Here is a 23209-nt window from a genome sequence, read left to right as displayed (position 1 = left end):
GTCAGTCAGTGTGGGTTGGTTAAATCGTTTATTAGGCAACAATAAATCACATCTGGTGTTCGGCAGGCATGAAGTTAAATTTACAGATGCAAATTTCATTCCTATGCTGTTGTAAGTTGAAAGAATTATCAATGAACGAAAAACTGAGAAAAAGCCTTCATTCAAGAAATTAAATGTAATAAGTGAAGATAAATCATGTTGCTAAACCATAAAGCCGTATGCTATAAATGCTGTTTAGTGCACCTCAATTTGAATGAAAAATATGAAAAATTACAAGAGAAAAAGACAGCTTACAATTCAACAGCATTACGGTGATGCATTTTAATAATTCTCCTTTTTTTCTTGCTCGTCGCATTATAGTGATATATTTTATTAATTATCTTTGTTTTTTTCTTGCTGAAAACAAACCCTGTCAGCCACTTTGTATCTAAATGTTCACTTGATGCCTTTCGCCTTCAGCTCCTCCTTGACTCTGCTCAGATAGTCAGGGTCAGGATACCCAAACCTATGGAAAGAGACCAGGCAAGGCACTAAGGTTAAAATACATCATTAAAATAGACTTGCCATCAAAAAAAGAATAAACATCATTGTACCCTTGTGGTCCTCCTGTAATGGAGGTCTTGTGGTGAATGTCGTTCCAAGTAATTTGGTCCTCCATCCCAGTGGTTCTGGATGTTCCAACAGTGAAAATGAGCCTCTGTTTAAATGCTTTATTCAGCAGTCGCAGTACTTCATTGCCCTCTTTGTTGCCTGGAAGATATGCTGTTCTCATTATGCCACAATAGCGCCTTCCAGGATTTGGATGCTTTTCCTGCAGAGGGACAGTAAGTCACAGACCTAATTCACAACTCTGATAGAAATGAATTTAAAAGTTACAAAATTGACTCAGTGTCTCCAGATATTTAAATTAATATATTTACCGTCTGTATTCCACTTGGAAAATCATAAGAGATGATTATAGTGCCGCATTCTGGGAATCCCGGGAGGGAAAAGGCACCTGAATCGGAGAACATTTTTCCATCTGGCTGGTTTCCCTCTATTATACCAAATACATCTCTGCATACTGGACAGATGTGTCCCATGTTTTTCAATGACTCTGCCAGGCATGCCTCACAAAAACTGTGTTGACACTTGAGCTTTTTCTTATTGTTAAATTTATCCATGCATATAGGACACTGATCATCTTTGTTTTCCCCTGCTGCTGCTCCCTCCCCTATGGAGGCGTTATCGTTGCGTATGGTGGATCCTGTTTCTCCGTTTAACGCAGGTCCACTGGAGGACCCCCCTGATGGATAAACATTGGTTGAGTTCTTTGGTGGGTCACTGAACCCCACGGCACCATGGTGTTGGGAGAAGTTCATGGGCGATGTTGCTGTCTTCTGATACAGATGAAGAAGAGCTCGGACAGCATGGCTCTCCATTGAGGCGTTTCCCCCAGGTCTTGTACAGCAAGCTTTGACTTTGACTTCACTTTGACTGACGACTGAGCTTTTGAAGGAGACATCAAACTTAGCTTTGATCTTTGCTAGTTGCTCACTGTAGGAAGTAGTCAGCAGCCTCCAGCAGCTCTCCTCCATGGTTAGTCCCGTATCAACAAGAAGATCGTTGATGTTCATGCCAATGTTCAGTGATGTGTCTTGAGACCCCCATGCAGACTCTCCAGGCAAAGTGTAGGTATTCGTTAATGTTTTCTGTGCTGCATTTAAGGACTTACTGATTGCATCTTGACTTTGTCTTGGCCCACATACTATCATTTCTTCAGAGGACAGAGCAAGCAAGAGTTTGTTCTCTTTTCTTTGGATGATGTTCAGTGTGTCCTTCAAGTCCTCTGGATGTATATACTTGAGAGGAAAAACTGAGCCATTAGTGTCACCGATGCACTTCTGGACAAGGTCAATAAACTCAGACACAGCAGTTTGGATGTTTCCTTCTTTCTGGTCTGCTTCAAATGTCACACTCACTTCTGTAGACATTTTAACTCCATACTTTTCCACAATACGTTTAATTTCCTCCTTGTAGATGTGGTCCACATACCAGAAATGGGCCACTGGGACTGGAAAAGTACATGTCTTCTCTCCTTCTTTAGAACTTGGTGCTGGACTGCTGACACCTTGGTCCAGAGGTTCCTCTTGCTTCTGGATAAATTATTATATATATTAAATTAGTTTAAAAAAAAAAAAAAAAAGCACTTACATTTTAATATATAGTATAAAATATAATTCATTTCTACTGATTTGCTGAAGAGCACATACATGTTGTGGCTCTGACACAGATGTGGGAGGAAGGTCCACTGAAACATCCTCTGTCTTTTGTGGATCCAGCTCTCGTGGCATCAAACTAAGACATGTTATTGTGACTGTTTTTTCATCTTTTCTGTTAAGTGTTTGTCCAGTCAATCGCTGAAGCTCGCCGAAGGCTTAAAATGATGACAAACAAAAATAGACATTTATTTGCACCTCTAAAAATAGAATACTTAAAATGTATTGCATTAGAGTCAATGTAAGCAACATGTAAGATTTAATATTTGTAAAAAAAATTCAAACATTCATACTGCACCTGGAGCAGGTTTAATCACTATCTTAGCTCTCCCATCTTCTGAGACCTTTAAAACTGTAAAGTCTCTCTCAAGTTTGTTTTTGTTGGCCCAAGACTGAAGAGCTTTCTCCAGTTCAATCTTGCATTTCTGTGGTTGATTACCCTCTGACCACTTGACTGACACCGTGAGACTGACTTCTTCATCTTTGGTCTGTAATAAAGTCATCAGAGCCAGAAAACATGTTGCAGTTAATGTCTGTATTATCAACCAGGACAGCACAGACTCCTCCATGCAATTCAAGTTTAAAATGGTTTGAAAATAGAGCATTTTATAACTGTAAACACAGTAAAAACGGAGAAAACTAAATCAAATATATGTACCGTATGTGGTTTTGGAGGTGTTTTATTTAACTAAACTAACATTGCTAAAATTACATTACAAATTTTATAATGTTGACAATGTGAGCAACAGGTTGTGGTTATTCTGGACTACAATAGTCTATGTTGGGAACTTCACTTGATACTTCATTTTCATACTTTCAATTTCACATGTTTTATAGAAGAGCAACAGGCCTGGTGGAACTTGACCTGGATTCTCTGATTTTCATTTTAGCTTCTGCTCTGCTCATGTCTTGAAAATGGAAAACAACAATGGCACTGCCATAAAATCAATCACTGCACTTATTCCAGACTTATTCCAGGTTGTAGTCATATCTATTATTGAAAAAACACACACACACATACCTCAGTTTGCTTATCATCAAATGTTGAAGGCACCTCACACTATATGAGGGAAGATTGGATTTAAAAAAACAAAACAAATGAATACTTGAAAGCACAAACCATATTACACAGAACTATTTAAGTCAGACAGTCACTGTGAATATTCACATATTCATATTATTAGCACAACTCAATTTAACAGCTAGATACTCACTTCCATGGGCTCTTCCCTGTCACTGGCCGACATTTTGACAGTCCTCTTCTTCCTTTAAGACACAGAAAATACCTCTAACATAAACTCCAGCAGTGTTTGTTATGGTCAGTCTTCCGGTTCATCCATTTATTTGGTGCATTTACTTAAAAACTGCACCCAGAATCGATAAGTCCAATTCGACGTGTTTATAAACGAATACAATCGCTCAACTTCACTTTCGATTACGATGAGCTAATGCAAACTTTCACAGGTTTAGCTATGACTTAGCGTTCCATTTTTTCTAATTTCCTGCAGTTTTTAAACATAACGCCACAGATATTATGCCTACAAAACGTTTAATCCTCTAACATGTATACAGCAAGTAAAACGTGCATGTTGGACGCCCATGACTTACCTTCACCTTTAGGCTTTAGTTTAAACGCGGACTCTTCCTGTTAAATGAAAGTGAAATAACTGAGACACCTGACGTCACCTCCCCTGCTCAGAACAGCGCAGGCGCAGTTTCACTATCAATCAGCGCAAACATCATGAAAGTTTTTTTAAGTTTCGTTATTTAACTCTACGTTTCTGCTACATTTCAGGGGCAAATACTGCACTTTCACTCCATTACTACTTATTTGACAGCTTTAGCTACTACGCTACAGATGCAGAGTATAATCAACAAATAAATCCTCATGTATTATCATAGATGAAGGTACCCAGCATTAGATAAATTTACCAGCTGCGACATTACAGGGATACCATTATGTTAACGCTAAACACGACCTTTTATCCAGTAATACATAGCATTATGATGTGATGTGATTCTGCATTGTACATGCTTGTACTTTGGTGCTCAAGTAATATTTTGAATGCAGGACTTTTACTTGTTACAGAATACTTATGTACTCGATCAATACATTTGCTCAAGGATGTGAGTACTTCTACCACTACTTTTGATGATGCAAAATCAACAAAACATCTGACCCTCTTTTGTCATTAAAATATATATAGATATATATATCGAAATTCTTCTCTGCATTTAACCCATCACTGATTGAACACACACATGCAACATGCTGTGAAACACACAGGAGTAGTGGGTTGCCATTTCAGGCACCCGGGGAGCGAATTTGGGGGGGGGGGGTTGTAAGTGCCTTGCTCAAGAGCACATCAGCCAGCTAATGGAGAGGGGAGTTGATTAATCACTCCACCAAACCCAATTTTTTTCCTGCCAATCCAAGGGGGGAATCGAACTGGCGACCCTCCGGTCACAAGTCACCTCGCCACCCGGCTGCCCCTGTGGCCTAAGAATGCCTTTTGGAGGGTCCTTTCAATTTTTATTCAATTACCACTGACAAGATATTTTCATATGCAATATTAAAATCATCCAGAGTTTATCACAGCAGGCTCTATCAATTAAAGGAAGTGATAAAAGAAAAAAAAGCAAAACAATGCAATGCAACACACACACCAATAAAACAAAAAGTTCCACAAAAGCAAAAAGTGAGATGTGTAAAATCTCTTTATTTCTGTTATCACCTTTCAGTAAACGGTACCAGATCTGATACTTAAGCTTTGCAAATATACACAAAGTCAAACACACCATGATTTCATTGTAACATATGTGTAACAAATACATGTCTTGTGGAAAAAAAAACTTATAAAAAAGCAATTTTAAACACAAATGTGGCAAAGTGCTGTGAAATATAAAGTAACTCCAAAGCAAGCCTATCATAAAAACAGATCCAAAATACTGAAATGGCATTAGTATTCATGAGTTACACATAAAAAAAGAATAAAACTGTTACTGCACTACTGCACTTGAGCAAGATTTCTTACCGAAATGTTCTTGTAGCAAAAAAAACAATGAATCAATGAATCACAATGAAATCCAACTTCACTTTGTCTGGACCATCTTTCACTTGCTCCACTCAGCTTTAAAACTATCACGTCTTCATATGATAAAGTGACCTTCAGTCAATGCAAAATTGCGTTTTATCCTTCAGCATATGTATCTTTGGTGAGAGTATTGATGTGTGTGACTGTAGAGTACAGTCTAATTCTATACTACAGGATATGTTAATGCACAGAGAGCTGGGTGGATGCAGGTAAGGCTGCCACAGTGGTACTCTATGCAAATGTGGGAAGGAGAAGGCATCAGTGTGAGCTGCAGCAGTGGCACAATGCCACGAGCAGGAGGACTATTCAGCTTCATCTTTCAGAGTGAACCTGAAAAACACACAGAAAGACGAAAATTAATTGCAAACTGAAGGCGAATGAAATCATCAGCAATAGTGTTCATTAAAAAATGAAAAAAATTAAGAAAACAAGCGCACAGTTAAGTTAAACTATAAAAATACTGACAGGAACTTCTCAAAGTACTCCTGTAGGATAATCAACATCTCAGTCCATATGTATTGTATGCTCGGTATGTTACAGTCTCTTCAAAGTGGCTAAATACACCGCTTCAGACTCGTCAGTGTTCTGTTGAAGGCAGTGAACTGTCACATATTCTAGTAAAACTGTTTGAACTGAGCATATAGATAGATAGCAGACAAGGAGGTTAAGCTGTAGAATCGGTTTCAGAAGTACACGTAAACTCAGATTTTTTTTTTTGTCTATCATGAGAAGGTTATTAATGGCCATAAACTCTTGTCAGTGTGGAAACTTTGGAAGTTTTTCCAGTCACATTTCAGTTTGACACTAAACATTTTATGTCGAGTATCACTTTAACTTGGATGCAGGCAAAGTTCAATCGCCTGTGCTCACCATTCTGTGACACCAGAAGTCAGATCAATCTGAGCCAACTCAATCTGCACCTAAAGAACAGGAACGACATATTAACATGCGCGTCAGCAGCATTTCTGCATGTATTCAGTGCACTTCAGAGTGAAACAATTTGAAAGCTAGGGATGCATTTCTAAACAATTATGCAGCGAATGTAAGTTTGCAGTCGTGCTAGCACCAGTGTACAGACTGGTCACATCTGTACAAAAGTGTTATACACTGGTCACATGTCCAAACACTGATGGTCACCCGTCAGCATTTGGCTACCATACGTGTGTGATGTGGAACATTTAAGCTATATCAGAGTTGCAGGTTAAAACAAAAGTACAGTCTCATACTGACCTGTCCAATGACATCACGGCTCCTGAATGAGGCGGAGTTGTTCTTCACTGACACGCTCAGACGCCTGAATCTCATCTCGTCCTGAGGTAAAGCGTACTCAAACCTAAAAGGAATTGACAAAACTGATTAGATGTCAAGCTCTTAAGAGATTTAAAAACAGCACAAGAATATAAAGGCTATACAACTAAGTAAGTACCTCTCATTGTATTCTGGGTTGAGGTCTCGTTTCTTCACCGCTGTCTTCCTCTTGGTGGCCTTGCTTTTGTCTGGAAGCAGCATGAGTGAGACATAGGTGTCTACACCATCCTTACTTTGAGACAACAGACCTCTGAACACAGAAAAAGAAAACATATCTTCAATAATTCCACATATTCACAAACATGTCTGTACATTTTACAAATTAAGAGCCAGAAAATATGGTTTCTATCAGGCTACAGTGACTTTATCAGCAGTATGATGATGTGTCAAATAAAGTAATAAAGCTGAGGTTGAAGTTGTGTCATGATTATGCAAAACAGAGTGTTTCAGCACACTATTTGACAAAACACACCTGCAGGCATGGACAATGACAATGAGCTGTCTCTCCTGCGAGGCATAGGACAGAGACAACTTCACCTGTCCATTTCCAGGGCCAGAGGCAGCACAGGGCAGAGTACCTGCACTGATCATATCCACCATTTTGGAATCTAGAATCTATTGAAAACAAATTCAGAAAAGGAACGAGTGTCATTATTAATGAGCCGTTGTTCAATACTAAACAACATGCATGTGTTTTAGCCTTGTCACCTTGAGTTCAGCCCTCAGCAGGATCTGACTCTCAGGTAAGGCTCCATCCAAATGGAACCACTGGTCCAGGACCAGCTCCGTCTCTGCAAGCAACTCCTTCATGGGAACTACCAGAGATCCCATTGGCTGGTCCCAGCCACTGGACAACTGCAAGCGAGAGAGAGATTTCACCTCACCATTTCAGTGTTGTTAAATGTGAGATGCACTCTTAAAACACACATATGTAAACAAATGTCTTGCCTTTACTACAAGCATCTGATGTTTAGGGTCGTGGACCAGGAAGTAGAAAGACTCATTCCACTGAGGACGGGTACTGCGGTCACACAGCTTAAGAGGGAGGATGAAAAGATACAATAGAATTATTACAATGATAATTAATCTGTCAGACTGATTAAACCACACTGTGCATCAACTCACTTTGGTTTTGTAGGTTGTTTCACCCACAACAAGCTCAGCTCCCGCTTTGGGTTCCTTTCCACTCTTCTTCAACTATCAAGGAAAAGAGAACCATTCGAGTTTTATTGTGAGGGATCGTTTTTGTTAAGTGCTTAACTCAACAGGTGCAGGTGACTTACAGGTAATGAATGTGCTCTCTCTACATGGACAAAGAGCAGAGCAGCAGCAGGGACAGCTTTGTTCTGATACACCTGAAGAGACTGAAGCTGCAGTACCTGCAAACATTGAGCACAGCCAGTTAGGCCTGATAAATGCTGCACTGTGATTTAATGTTGCATGCATGTTGGGATGTGACTCAACAGCATTATCTAAAAGGCTGGGGACACTTCAAAACTCTGTGCTTAAAGAATGTTGGAATAAACAGAGAGAAGCTAAAGCTAGCGGACACACCTGGTCAAGCCTGACTGACTGTGACACCATAGGAACCCATTCCAGTATCAAGTGAACCCTCCCGGACTTGACATCATTCAGAGTGTACCACTGCAACAGAGACAAAGTTGATTAAAGAAGAATTAGTCAACACCCTTGACCCCTTGACAAAATTAAATGACCCAGAACATCTTAGCAATCACACGGATTTAAGGTTATGAATTATTGACTAACCTGATCTTTGTACTGGGATCTGATGACCTCATTTAGCTTAACACTGAATCTGTGAGCAGGAAAACAGTATTAAATAAAAAGATTTTGATTTCATAATTTACTTCCAGAAACAAAGATTTCCTATGCTGACATTAAGGGGAATATCAACACTATCTAATGAAAACAGGAGATTTAGAATTATGTAAAGTCACCGTTGTATCTCTGTTTGAACTCTTACCAAGCAGATCAGGGCACAACATGTTTTATCTTAAGTACTATTTAAATTATTGATTTAACAATACTGATAAACACACACCTGCCAAGGAAGTCATCAGCGTCTAAATCCTTATCAAATGCTTCAAATTTGATATCCTGGATGCTGCCACGGCTCAACACAACCTGTTATAAAAAAAGACAAACATGTTTATATAAAACACTGAACATACAGTAAAATCCAGACAACACATGATGCCTAAACCGAGAACACTTCATACCTCATACATTTCATTCCACGTTGGGTTGAGATTCTCCTTGATAACGTGACTCTTGAATGCAACTCCCCCTATGTTGATCTTGACATAAGGGTCACTCTTGCCCTTCACCATGCCACCCATCAGGTTATCCTTGGCAACCAGATTCTGGGCCTCCAGCAGGTGAATCCTAAGCAGCCCCTGCAGGACAAACACTGTAAGTGTTATAATATGTGCAGGAGTTCGCTGGGCACACAGTATGCTGGATTGTATGTAGCTTAATAATGTGAATGTATGTATTTGAGAGCAAACCACATCATCAGGCGTGTGTGCCCTCCACACATTAGCTACAAACAATATGAATATGGCTGAAAAACTTTTTAACCCACAATGATAGGCTGAGGCTATGCTCTCCACTATAATGATGAAAAGCCACAGCAACATATACATCAGTGTTCACTCAGGCAGAGGGATGGAAGGTCATGCATCTTACACTGTACACTGCTAAACAAAGTGTTTTCTTATTGTTTCAAATCATGCAAATATACAAAAAAAGACAAAAACACTGTATAGTAGGCTCATTATTCAACCTCCACACTGCTAACCACAGAAAGCACTAAACCCACCTCTGTACCAAAGTCCTTGCTGGGGGTGGTGTGTGGTGGGATATCTGTGACCTCTGCTGGCCCCAGTTCATCAGCAGGAAGGCCAGTCACTGTGGCGTGAGCGAGGCTGCCTAAATCACTACTACATACACACACACACTTATTACGTTCCTTTCCATTCTTCCAATTTTTGGATCTTTGAAGCTATAATGAAGGGGGATAAAATGTTCAATTTTACTGTGGAGCTCACCCCTCCGTCTGTATTGGCTGTGGTTCAGAGTCTCCTTTAACTGCTGGGTCTGATTGTGTGGGATGCTCTTCTGTATCCACTGGTTCATCCACCAGCTGAAACAAAATTACATGAAGGTTATGAAGGGTGAAAACAGACAGGTAAAAATTTAATAACAACTAACTACAACGTGCTTTGACTCACAGCAGCAGCAGTTTCAGGTTCAGTGTGAATGGCAGCTGGTCCAACATCTTCTGTGGACGCCGCAGTGTCTCCCTCTGTTGCTTCAGAGTATTTAAACTGACTAGATACTGCAACTGACCTGAAAATATACACACTGCTGTGAAAAAAAACACAGCCGGGCTGCTGACTGGAACCAACAATGGAAAATATTAGCTTTTATTTGCCTTACTTGGCTACAGGCACATATTTGGTTGTATGTCCTACCCTTCTGTTCCTCCTCTCGCGACTACTACACTATTTATTTAATTTTCTTCATGCTTGTTCATTTTTAAAATGTGTGTTTATTGGTTACTTTTCTTTACATTTAAATTACACTGTGTGTACAATCTGCTGTTTTTATGTGTGTATTATCAACCAAGCAGACAATACTCACTCATCTGTTTGCAGCTCTGAGCTGTTTTTCTCCTCACTGGCTGCTTTGGACATCTGGTCAGTGGAAACGACCATCTCTTTCTTCTTTGAAGCAGCCACAGAAAGCTGTGGAGCTTCAGTCATCTTTGAGCTCAGGATCTGCCCACAGTATATTACCAGTTGGTTAGTCTGAGGATCAGCGGCAACTGTAATAACCCTGTGTGTGTTTGTATTCATTTACCTTGAGTTCAGCCCTCAGTAGGATCTTGCTCTCAGGTAAGGCTCCATCCAGAGGCATCCACTGATCCAGGACCAGCTGTGGTTCAGAGAGCAGCTCTCTCACAGGGACTACGAGAGATCCCATTGGCTGGTCCCATGCACTCGACAACTACAGAGAAAAGGACGCATTAATAAAGGGTGGAGATGCCCTTGATGCTCTTGACACAGGCAGCAAACTAAAGATACCGCTTGTGAACATTGTAAGACAACTGTACACTCACCTTCACAATGAGCATTTCCTCTACAGGGTCACGAACCGAGAAGTGGAACGCCTCACTCCACTGAGGTGACCTGGTCCGATCACATACCTTCATATAGAAAGAGACGTGTAAGTTGGTTGAGGACATGTGGTTTGTGCAGGTTGATAAAGATTCAGCTGGAATTTTGAACTGCATAATGATGAAGGTACAGTATCTTTTTGTGTCTTTTTCAATACCACCAGTGGGAGGCGCCAAAGTTGATTTTTTTCAAAAGCCCAAAGCTTTTAGTCATTTATCGCATCACATTTTGAACCATTTATTAACACACTGGTTTGGTTTCTGGGAAATTGTAAGGGATATCTTTATTAAAATAAATGTAGAACTTATATAGTGGATACTGTAACAATATGACGTGATACAAATATAATGATAATATGTGTAAATAATTAGTATCGTACCTTGGTTTTGTAGGTTGTGTTACCAAAAACAAGCTGAGCCCCAGCCTTGGGCTCCTTTCCACTTTTCTTAAACTGGATTAAAAGACAAGTAAAACAAAACATTAAGTGAATAGTTTGACTGTGTGTAATTAAGGCAACAATGCATCAAGATCCAACTTCCCTTTTTTAAAAAAAACAAAACAGAAAAACATCCTGACTCCCAACACTGACATGTTTGATAACAGGTACTTTCCAAACTATTGTCTATCTATCACTCTGAACCAGTACACTTATTACAGTGTTTTTCAGTGCACTAAATTACAGTGGGCTTACAGGCAATGAGTGTGCTCTGTCCACATAAACAAAGAGCAGGGCTGCAGAGGGAACGGCCTTGTTGTGGTAAGCCTGGAGAGACTGCATCTGCATCACCTGCAGCAGAGAATCAAATGAAAGATACATCACAATGACTCAGCACGGTGAACAGAGCACTGTGCAGGGGATCTTATTTGTAATGCTGCAGATGTGGGAGGAAAAGGTGACACAAAAGATAGAGAATAGAAATTTAAGCATGAATAAGAGAAAATATAGAGAAATGATATAAACTGCACTAACTTGGTCCAGGGTGGCATTATGTGACACTGCCTCTACCCACTCCAGTATCAGGCGGACACGTCCAGACTTGACGTCATTTAGGGTGTACCACTGAAACAGAGACAGACAGGTACTGACTTAAAGCCCATGACTACACCACAGCAATAACTAACATACAGTGAGACATGCAATACTAACCTGGTCTGTGTACTGGGAATGGATAATGTCTGCCACACTGATTCTGAATCTGCTCACAATGAAACCATTTTACACAATAGCATGTAAACAAGAGAAATTTCAATATGTGATCTGTGAAAATGAAAGTTATTAATGTTTTCTAATGCTGCTAAAAAAGTTTGCTTGCATAAGTAACGTTAGTAAATTTGAAAAAATTACATGATGATTTGGTTAAAAAACCCAGTTAGGTCTCTAAACATGCCAGTTCACTGAATATCATACTGAGGCAATAAATCCTCCAGTACTAAAAACCTTCATATTATCCCCATACCTGCCCAGGAAGTCATCTTTGTCCATGTCTTTGTCAAACAGTTCTACTTGCACCTCCTGTCCCGACTGAGGTCTCAGCACCACCTGAAGGAATACAAAACGGTTAATACAAAGGAGATGTTAAAATAAAGAATTACCATTCAGCTTGTACATCCCTTCATACACACCTCATACATCTCATTCCAGACTGGGTTGAGATTCTCCTTGATCACATTACTCTTAAATACAAACTCTCCTACACTGATCTTGGCATAGGGGTCACTTTTGCCCTTCACCATACCACCCATCATGTTATCCTTGGCAACCAGACTCTGGGCCTCCAACAAGATGATTCTCAGCAGCCCCTACAGGAAGGGATTGTTTAGTTTCATATTAATATTTTTTTCCTTAGCAAATGTGATTGTGTCATGTTGCATGTATCTTCTACTGCAGATCACTATTTTGTGATGTTACCTCACGGGCAAAGTTGAGGTCTGGGGAAGTATGGGGAGGCTGTGTTACAGCAGGGCTTGGCGGTTCTTCCACTTTCTCATCCATCACATCAGCCACCGTTCCCTTTACATCAACATCTTCAGGTAAGGTCACTGAAGAGACTATAGTCTCAACAGGGGGAGCGTCCACTGAACTGGACCTAAAAACACAAAGAGTTGTAATAAAAAACAATAAATAATAATAAGGACAAGTGGAATGTAAGGACAGACTTTTTGGATTATCCGTCTCACCTCAGCACTGTGTCTGTCTCTTGTTTTCGCTGAGCAGGGGAAGAGTCTGGCACTGAAGTGACCTTGGCTTTATCAGTGGCACCTGGACATTTGCTAGGAATCAGCATCTGCAGTTGAGTTGATATGATTATTTCATTTTGCTAACAATCTTTGTGACAGGACATATACTAAATATTTACAAGTAAATAATTAGTTTCACACCTAGTTTCATACCTTAAATAAAGAGAGAAAATCACAAAGCAACAGACAGAGAGTTCACCTTCAGTTCAGCCCTCAGAAGAATCTGACTCTCAGGTGAGGCTCCATCCAAACTGAACCACTGGTCCAGGACCAGCTCTGGTTCAGAAAGCAGCTCTCTGATGGGAACCACCAGTGAGCCGATGGGCAGGGTCCAGCTGTGGGAGAGCTGTGGAAACAAAATGAATGGTGTAAGCACACGAGTATTGGCATATCAGAGATCACACTGTTTGCATGTGCATGACTGACATCCACTTTTGACTGATTGTACCTTAACAACAAGCATATCTTCTCTGGGGTCTCGAACCAGGAAGCAGAAAGCCTCATTCCAGACAGGGGATGTGGTCCGATCACACACCTTCATACATGCAAGAGACAGTCAGTATTAACTGATATCACGTCACTCTTACAAATGAAATGGAATGAGATTTGAGTTACTTACTGTAGTTTTGCGGGACATGCCTCTAAGAGTAATCTCTGCTCCCACTTTTGGCTCCTTACCACTCTTCTTAACCTGTAGAGACACAAACAGGCAATAATAATCATAAGTGTTCTAAACATGAAGTTCTTCTCCATGTATCATCTTTAACATCATTAACAATGAAAGACTCACTGGTAAGCCATCTGCTTGCTCAATGAAGAAAAACAGTAGGCCTGCTGAAGGAACTGCCTTGTTTTGGTAGGACTGTCTGGAATAGAACTGAAGAACCTGGAGACACAGGAAAGAACCAGTGAGCACAGATCAAGCTTAAGAACAAAAATTCTGTCTGTGACTTATATGGGAATACTAACCTGGTCCAATCTGTCTGACTCAGAGGCTGTTGGAACCCATTCCAGCACCAGGTGAACTCGACCAGACTTCACATCGCTGAGCGTGTACCACTGATAAAAGAAAGTGACTTGTTTCAACAAGTCAATACAAGGAAATACTGAGTATAGTCCCAACAAGGGAACTGCCAATGTGCAGAGTTCTTTTAGCTCTGAGAAGTGTTAAACCATTCGCGGTTTGGCTGCTGATTCTTTCTCAACTTCTTTTTTTAAACATACCAAATACTTCTCTTAAACTGTTAAAAAGACGTGTCAATTGAGCAAATATGGTCACATGTGGCCAACAGAATAAAACAAACAAACAATGAAAACAAAGTGTCAGCCTTCTCACATTAAATGATTTTCACTCTGTGGACTTTTTCAGTAATATTCATTCTGAAGTTTGCTGAAGCAGTGGCCAAGACATCAAAATGTTGTGATTTGCTGAGATCACATCCATCAAGAAAGTCAACACTACATGTGAAGAAAACGTTACACATGTATTTGGAAAGGGTTTAGAGGCTTATCACTGTGTACTGGAGACGTGTGGAGCCACATGAGTAAGACCTCAGGTATGACTGAGGCTTTCAGGTTGGTTCCTTGCTTATTTGGAGTGCACTCTTTGAAGCTCAACATTCAAAAACATGCTTGGCAAGGAAGCTCCCACCTGATCAGTGTACTGAGAATCGATGATGTCCTTCAGACTTATCTTCAGCCTACATGTTGGAATATGTGAGATTAGAATCTGTCTTTAATTAATCCATTCATCACATTTAATAATCATTTTATTATTTTCAGCTAATGTACCTGCCCATAAAATCATCCTTCATGTCCATGTCTTTGTCAAACACTTCAACATGAAGCTCCTGGCCAGGCAGCTGGGTAAGAATCACCTGAGGGGGATGAGCAAAGTCGCACACGTCAGCGGACTCTCTAAAACTAATTAGAAATCAAACATTTATAAATATAAATACAAACTTCAGTCACGAACTTCACAACAATGTTTAATAAACAACTTTATGTTATTTACCTCATACATCTCATTCCACGTAGGATTAAGATTTCCCTTAATAACCTGACTTGTGAATGTTTCGCCCCCGATGTTGATCTTGACATATGGGTCGCTCTTGCCTTTTACCATGCCACCCATTAGGTTATCTTTGGGAACAAGATTCTGCCCTGCCAATAGGTGAATTCTAAGCAGTCCCTGAAAAAAATCATATACACATTCAAATAAGTAGATGGAATTTACCTGTTAAACGCAAGCACAAGTCAAAGTCATATCTGCACTATCATCCATTACCTCTGTAGCAAAGCTAGGGTGAGGAGAGGTCTGCTGGGGCAGCTGTTTGGACAGTCCAGCCTCCAAATTAGATGACACAGAAGATGGAATATTTTCCTCATCTAACCACAGGACCTATGTTATAATAGAAAGAGAACAAACAGGGAGAAGTAAAAAAAAAAGTGACTAAAATTCAAGAATTTCATTGTTCTTGTGTTTTTCATTTTCCAAGGTTTTGACCTGTCATTAATAGTAGTGCAGGATTAGTGAATTTGGTCTTGTTGCCTTTTACCCTAAGAACTGTGTTGATATAGATGCGACTGGCAGATCCGGAGTTGTCCAACTGGAACCACTGGTCCAGAGAGAGATCAGAACTGGACAGTACACGCGACAAAGGGATGGTCAGAGTGCCCAACGTCTGCACACGGTCGGCATCCTTCACCTGGTTAATTCAACGTAAAGAAAAGCCAAAATAAAACCAGAACAATATTATTATGTGGCTTCCAGAATACCAAAGTTTGGCGCAGAGCAGCTAATCTTATGAGCTGTTACCTGAATGTCTATGTCCTGCTTGCGAGGATCCTGGATGAAGAAGGTGAAAGCTTCCTCCCACTCTGGATTTACAGTTGTGTAACAAGTCTGAAGGCAAGATAAAATGGGATGCATATTAAGAAACGTTAATGAGACACACCCTACAGAACCATAATGGACTTTCCCATTAGATATACCTTGCTCTCTCTTGTGATGTCCTGCACAGACAACTGCACCATGGGGTTGGGCTCTTTATTACCCTTCTTCATCTAAAAAGACATACAGTCACAGACAAATATAAATACACAGTAAGGCATGTGAACAGACATTCTGTAACCAAGAGAAGAAAAATAAATAGACTTATCTGTCATTCTCGTAACTCGTGGTTGGCGTGAACAATAGTATGTGTAATGCTACCATAGCAACAGCACAAATAACCCACAGGAAGTACCATAAACGCACGACAAGAAGTATAAATCCGCATCGAAAGAAAGCACAAAGACTGAGTTTCATTCAACAGCTTCTGTCCTGTCTGTTCTCGTCTATGAATGGGGGTGACAGCAAAAATTAGCACAGTAGGAAATGTGTCTTGGATAAAGTTGGCCGCACTGCCAACCACAGGGTTAGAGGCCAAGGCAACAACTCTGAGGAGAAGAATGTCAGACAGGTGGCAGTTACAGCTCTGCCTCAGCTTAACCACACGCGTGCACACACACACACACAGGAAGCAGCTGAGATGAGCAGGAACGTTGTTACAGAGGGTAGAGATATTTGACTCACAGGAAGTGCCTCAGCCTTGTCCAGATATACAACCAAGATGGCTGAAGAAGGTGGATCCCCTGCCTTACTAGAGATGCTTTCATTCCGCTTCAGGACCTAGGGGGAACATTGCAAGCAGGTTTTTTAATGTAAATGTTTGACACAAAGATCAGCTGCTCAATGGCAAACACAAATCTATTATACCCTATAATCATCCATCCATCCATTTTCTATACCGCTTATCCGTCAGGGTCACGGGGGAGCTGGAGCCTATCCCAGCTGACTACGGGCGAGAGGCGGGGTACACCCTGGACTGGTTGCCAGTCAATCGCAGGGCCAACACACAAAGACAAACAACCACACACTCTCACACTCACACCTAGGGGAAATTTAGAGTAGCCAATTAACCTAATGTGCATGTTTTTGGTATTGTGGGAGGAAGCCGGAGAAAACCCACGCAGGCACAGGGAGAACATGCAAACTCCACATAGAAGGGCCCAGACCGGGATTCGAACCTGGAACCCTCTTGCTATGAGGCGACAGTGCTAACCACTGCACCACCGTGCCGCCCACCCTATAATCACCAAAAAGTAATTTATAAGTAGAAATGACTGACTCAAACCTGCTCCAGTCGATCAGTGCTGGGCAGCAAGGACAACCACTCCAGTCTGAAATGAATCTGTCCAGACTGAGTATCTTTCAAAGTGAACCACTGGGGAGACAAACACAGACATACATTTACAGTCCAAAGATCAAAACATTGCTTACACAAACTGTGACTAATCACAATTGCTTTACTTACATCATCAACAGCTATGGATTTCTTCACAATGCCCAAATCCAGTTTGGTCCTGTAAGGAGCAGTGTGAGAAAGAGTTAAATAGCGACATGACAAAGCAAATGCATAGAGCGATCATAGCATAGAAAGCAGATGCTGTAAGAGTCCAGCTACACTACAAAGACAAAAGTATTGGGACATCTGACCACTACAACAATAGACCTTAATGACATCTCATTCTAAATACACAGACATCTTTGCAGCTATAACAGCTTCCACTCTTCTGGGAAGGAGTGTTTCTGTGGGAATTTTTGCCCATTCACGCAGTAGTTTTGTGAGAACCATTTCAATTTGTGAGGTCAGGCACTGACGTTGGACGGCTCGCGGTCTCCGTCCCACTTCATCCCAAAGGAGTTTGATGGGGTTGAGGTCAAGTCTCAGAGTGGGCCAGTCAAGTTCTTCCACACCAAACTCCAACCAACCAGCACAGTCATGCTGGAACAGAAAAGAGCCTTCCTACAACTGCTGCCACAAAGTTGGATGCATAGCATTGTCCAAAATGTCTTGGTATGCTCGAGCAACTACTAAGTTTCAAGATTTCCCTTCACTGGAAGGAGGGGGTCCCATCCCAATACTTTTGTCTATATAGTGTATATGCTTAAAAAATGGTTATGCAGAGTGACAGATGAAACATGACAATGCAAGATTCAACATAGGCACACAAGAGACATGATCTATTCATATGTACCTGCCCAGAAAATCATCCTGATCTGGGTCTTTGTCATATACCTCCACCTCCAACTCTTGACCAGGCACCTCATGGACTATGACCTGATGTACCAGACACACACAAGGATATGAAGACTGACAGAAGGATTTGTATGGAAGCTGGCTGTGGCCTCATGTGACCATGAATGAAAAAGAACATTCCCACCTCTGTAACAGTCTAAGCCCTCAGACACATAAAAAAGTGAAATGATACATGACTGAGTTTTCCAACACCTGCATGTACAGATTAATGAAGACAAAAACTTAACTCTGCCCATAAAACTCTTTGTACCTCATACATCTCTTCCCACTTGGGAGAGTCTGTGTTGTCAATGTGATGGGATGTGAAAGTCTGAGGGCCAACCCTCAATATGGCATAGGGGTCAGACAAGCCAGCCATGACCCCTTTCACATAGTTGTCCTTGGCTGCTAGACTCTTGGCCTCCACTAGGTGGATGCGTACAACTCCCTAGGAAAGAAAAGGTGGGACAAAAATGAAATATACTGGTGTTGCTTGAGATGCGAAATTATACAATAGACTAAAAACATTAAATAACAGTATACATACCCTGGGCAAAGGAGAGCGAAGCTGGGCTACATGCAGGCCCTGAACCAGGGGGACAACGAGGCGATTGGGCAGCACCAAGAAGGAGGCAATGGCATCCATAATCATGCTGTCAGACATGACACTGAGACAAAAAGGAAACAGCATTTCAGTATAGGTGTAAGGCTGTATTGCTTGTATCATTTACTATTCACTGGATAATGAAACCCACACATTAATAAAATATTATGAGATTATGTTTATTATAAGGTTGTGGTCTTCACTAATGTGTAAGCCCATGAAAGGCTAATTCAGCATGGCTCACTTCAGTCCAGGGATGTCCAACAAATTAGTCAGTCCAGTCCAGTTGATATCTAGTTTCTGGGAAGAGATAAAACAGAGGAATGTGCTGCATGTAGCATATCGGTCAAGATGGATGAGAAATCAATGGCATGAAAAGCATACAAGACTATACTGAGATACATGATAGTCACAGATATGGGGGATGGGGTGACAAACAGAGGTGAATGTAGATGGACATACAGGCCGCTGGATGAAAAACATGGTGACTGCACCCACTATGGGCACATCTCCAATCAGAGGCTCCAGAATCACTCGCATCATTCCGTGTAGCTAAAGACAGAGAAGCAGAAGGGACGGATAAATGCTTACAGAATGCCAATCCCTTTAAATAAGTAACAACTTTGTAATAATGACATATTACAATGAAATTCAGTCTGTCAGTCAAAAAAGCTTGAAAATAACACAGACCTGTATTCCTTTGACTCCAGCTTTGCAGAAGTACCTCTTAACCTCAACGTTGATCTCTACATTGCCAACATAGCTGAGGATAATAGAACAGTAATGTCACCTAGAATGCCTTTTAAAGATTTAACACAGGTGACAGTGACAAATCCAACATGCAATGGATAAACATAAATTCACCTAATATACAGATCTAGCAGGACTTGTCCTTTGTCATTCTCTGTGTGAGCCTTGATCCCTACAACCTTCATGGCCTGGAGAAAAGAGAAAGCACATTTGTTTGCATTATATTAACGACGTGCATCATTTGTGTGAATCTTTGAAGCAACGTCAGAATATAGTTAAGCTGTCAATGGCATCACCTTGTCTCCCATGTCCACCTTTGTGAAGCTGAGGGTCTGGAGGTGGGTGCTTGAGCCTCGAATTGATGGAGCAATGGTTTCCACCAGCAGCTTCTCAAGGTACTGGCCAACAAAGGGCCACACCTGCTGCAGCACCTGGACAGGCCAGCAACAACATAGCTATTAACTTTTTTAGTTAACTGTTAGACACATATCATGATATTAAATGCGCATGCTTGCAACCACAGACTACTTCTCTTATGTGAACTTTGTCATTTTAGCAGCAAAGCAACAAAACTATCTACCAAATGCCTTGGCTTCCATACGCAGTAACTAAAAAACGACAGAGACAGCTGTGGCCAGTTGAGTCTCCTCAGCTGTTAGTCATCTACTTTGGGAGCTATGTAACATGCATAACTTATATATCACAATGAATCCCGTGCTCTTCATGTGGCTACTTCTTACAAAATATTAATGCTGTGACATAAACATGGCAAGTCTTTATTATTTTAGCAAAGGAACCAAAAGCACAGGAACTGTTTGCTTGTGAGAAAAAAAACAGAAATGGTTTACAGTCTGGCATAAGTGGAGAGTGAGTCATGGGCTGCCTGCTTGTGTGAAGAATGAAGCCCGAACAGCAAGAGAATCTGCTGACCTCCCCCTCCAGTAATCAGTCTCAAACCTCTGCTTTGTCTGGCTCTCTGCTGCTTAGATCTCGTGGTCTTGATAATGTTAATATTTTTATTTTTCTATGCTTATATTGATTTCTCTGGGCTAGAAGAGCAAACGGGGGGGGACAATGTCTGCAGTTTAATTTAGTTTGGTGAGCCGGGCAGCTCCTCCTTCATCTTGTGGGCTAGCCTGTAATGAAATGGAAATGTTGAGTGGGCTGCCTGGCACTGGGCCTGCTCTCTGCAGCACAGACATAGTGGCTACACTGATGGGGGTGTGGCCTTTTCAGTGAGATGGCAGCAACAGCAACAGAGCTAACGTCTATCAGCTAGGACCAGCTCTTAACGTAGCAGACTTTACCCAGTGTCAATCAGCACAACAGCTGGGGTGCTGAAATGACATAAGAGCGTGTTTGCAGTGGGCTTAATGAAGGAGGAAAACTAGTGTCATTGTGTTCAGTCACCTGATGAAAAGCCAAAGGAAACCACTAATATTTTACCTTATTCAGCCACTCGACCTTCTCAACATCTGGAAAATTGACCTGAGGGGAAGAAAAACAATGACGGTGCATACTTAAATTATGCATAGAGCCTGATAAACACACAACAGGATAGGGAAATAGCTGGTCATGACTAATGCAGGTCTGCGAGGTCTGGAAATGTCATCTGTAGCACTGTTCTGTTTCAGACTGAGTGTATATTTCCAAACGAAAAAGGGGAAGCAGATACGTGCAGAAACTAGTGATTCAAAGATCCCTTTAAAGGTGTTATAATACTTTTACCAACAAATGGTTTAAATGTCCTCTTGAGTTGCATTTCTTGGGATTAATTATGAGAGAAAATTCTAATACGTCATTTGTTATGCATACTGGAGAACAACCTCGACCGAGAACAACACGGTAATGGCACCTCTTGCATACTTTAATGTGGAGTGTGCATGCATGCGAGGTTATGCAAGCAATCACTGTAATCGCTTACTAAAAAAAGGTATCCACTGGAACAGGGTGTGGCCAGAGGTTCTGAGTCAAAACAGCCCCATGTGGGTTTCAGCATTTCCCTTTTGGGTGCTCACGCCCTCAGGACATATGGCAAGCAAATCAAAATCTTCTGACACATTTTCTAGCCAACCTTACTAAAAATTGCATAAAGGATTAGAGGGTTTAAATGTTCTTGTAGTAGCTGGTGCGATGCAAGAACTCTCCTATCATGGTTACAAACAAGTTTAGTCTTGAAATACAAAACAGAAGTTTGGCAACTGCCCCAGTCGAAAAAATGTGGGGGGAAAAAATGCATAGAACTGAAATGGAGTTCTGCACTTCTCACTGAAGACCTATACTTAATCAGTAACCATTATAAAAGGTAAAATTTCTGATACAGAAATGACACCTCCTTCTGATACAGAACTAAAATTATAATTTTACCAATCTATAAAGAATTCAAAGAATAAGTCTGGCTGAGGTGATTTAGAGGAAACAAACTCATTGTCTCACCCTGCAAGTCCCTTCATACCAGTGATACTGTGGTTTTGGGGTTCATTGCTAGCTACTGTAGGTTCTGCCTTGGTATACCAAACGTGGGGTTACTGCAGGTCAAGGTGGGCTCGGGAAGGCTCGTCAAGAGCTAGTAAGGACATTTTAAGGGCTAAGACACACGCAGACAGCTGTTGGGTCATTTCTCACCCAGGCAGGAAGCTCTCGCTTGATTTTGGACACTTTCTTGGACGTGTACTCCTCCTCGTTGTTGAGTAACTGTATAGCTGACTTCAGGCGTGCTTCTTTAGCTTCTCGGGCATGTTTCCATCCTGTGTAGACCATCATCCCGAACACCAACAGACTGGTGCTGACCCGGTAGTAGCCGGCCAGGTAAACGGGCAGCAGGGCTCCCAGGCATTTCCCGAAAGTCCAGAGCACAGCGACTGCACTTATCCCCCTGGGTTTGGGAGCTTCTGTCTCAGCTATACTCTGCGGTTTTTCCTCGCTGTCGCTTGAGTTCAGTCTCTCGTCGCTCTTGGCCTCACTCGGCTCAGATTTTTCGTTTTGCATAGCTGTATCTTCTGAGGCAACGGAATAATATAATCTAATCAAACGTTACGGCTGGAAATAAAAGTAATTAGTTGAAAAAGTATGTTCGAAACGGCCCGACGGTTGCTCTTAACGTTTCATTCCAGCTAGCAGCTCACCGTTCGGACATGCGTACTGTCGCTCGCTGCTCGCGCTCCTTGCTAATTCACGGTTGGTCCATGTCTCACCTTCGTTATGAATACTGAAAATGTTTTTGAGTTGAGTTGGAGCAGTTTTACTCGACGTGCAGAGGTCTTGAAGAAGTGGTCGACAACGAGTTCTGTTCTTGGCAGAGTCCCGTTATCTGGATGAAAACACGCCCACTGACTGAAGCAAAAAAAAAAAAAAAAAAAAGCATATGTGACTCTTTGGATGCTGCGGCATGACTGTCATCAAATTTGTAGTAATTAACTACCGTTACTGCTGCATCATTACGTTATCAAGATTATTCCACTGCGTTTAGTGTATTACTCAATCTGTCATAGTCTATTAAAACATAAGACTGTCTGGTGAAGCATGTAGCAGGCCAGTTTCAAGGAGAAAATACTGTGATGCAGCCAAAAAAAAAAAAACAAAACAAAAACGTTAACCCATCTGTACGTGTGGACAATTCGTCCTGCCGCTC

General features: G+C 41.2%; 2 protein-coding genes across 4 annotated transcripts; both read right to left on the bottom strand.

Moving 5' to 3' along the window:
• Nucleotides 1-11: 11 nt before the first annotated feature.
• Nucleotides 12-3962, bottom strand: LOC124056510 (E3 ubiquitin-protein ligase DTX3L-like). 2 transcript variants are annotated; one of them, XM_046384008.1, is made up of 8 exons: nt 3867-3962; nt 3473-3524; nt 3280-3318; nt 2557-2746; nt 2253-2416; nt 921-2135; nt 594-811; nt 12-505 (listed from the first exon to the last, which is right to left on the bottom strand). In XM_046384008.1, the coding sequence occupies exons 2-8, from the start codon at nt 3503-3505 to the stop codon at nt 436-438; spliced, it is 1929 nt and encodes a 642-aa protein (XP_046239964.1). In that variant the 5' UTR covers nt 3506-3524; nt 3867-3962; the 3' UTR covers nt 12-435. The 2 variants fall into 2 exon arrangements, with proteins under 2 accessions (XP_046239964.1, XP_046239963.1); XM_046384007.1 differs by lacking the exons at nt 3280-3318; nt 3473-3524; nt 3867-3962 and having other exon boundaries at nt 921-2132; nt 2557-2776.
• Nucleotides 3963-4958: 996 nt separating this feature from the next.
• Nucleotides 4959-22909, bottom strand: esyt1b (extended synaptotagmin-like protein 1b). Of its 2 annotated transcripts, XM_046384003.1 has the most exons (52): nt 22204-22909; nt 21025-21066; nt 19875-20009; nt 19693-19766; nt 19519-19591; nt 19291-19380; nt 19073-19128; nt 18772-18892; nt 18496-18672; nt 18184-18266; nt 17460-17508; nt 17280-17369; nt 16679-16774; nt 16096-16167; nt 15920-16006; nt 15660-15809; nt 15389-15502; nt 15116-15292; nt 14893-14978; nt 14753-14801; nt 14071-14160; nt 13892-13987; nt 13721-13792; nt 13550-13636; nt 13301-13447; nt 13042-13148; nt 12773-12950; nt 12487-12663; nt 12321-12403; nt 12011-12059; nt 11834-11923; nt 11555-11650; nt 11243-11314; nt 10806-10892; nt 10547-10693; nt 10328-10464; nt 9916-10033; nt 9733-9827; nt 9504-9624; nt 8902-9078; nt 8724-8806; nt 8429-8477; nt 8216-8305; nt 7945-8040; nt 7787-7858; nt 7610-7696; nt 7370-7516; nt 7134-7276; nt 6780-6911; nt 6584-6686; nt 6224-6273; nt 4959-5683 (listed from the first exon to the last, which is right to left on the bottom strand). In XM_046384003.1, exons 1-52 carry the CDS (start codon nt 22564-22566, stop codon nt 5656-5658), a joined length of 5490 nt encoding a protein of 1829 aa, XP_046239959.1. In that variant the 5' UTR covers nt 22567-22909; the 3' UTR covers nt 4959-5655. The 2 variants fall into 2 exon arrangements, with proteins under 2 accessions (XP_046239959.1, XP_046239960.1); XM_046384004.1 differs by lacking the exons at nt 12487-12663; nt 12773-12950; nt 13042-13148; ... (5 more) ...; nt 14753-14801; nt 14893-14978.
• Nucleotides 22910-23209: the final 300 nt, after the last annotated feature.

The sequence above is a fragment of the Scatophagus argus genome, chromosome 3 (assembly GCF_020382885.2).
Source record: "Scatophagus argus isolate fScaArg1 chromosome 3, fScaArg1.pri, whole genome shotgun sequence".
Taxonomy (NCBI): Eukaryota; Metazoa; Chordata; class Actinopteri; family Scatophagidae; genus Scatophagus; species Scatophagus argus.
This window is presented reverse-complemented; position numbering and strand designations above follow the sequence as displayed.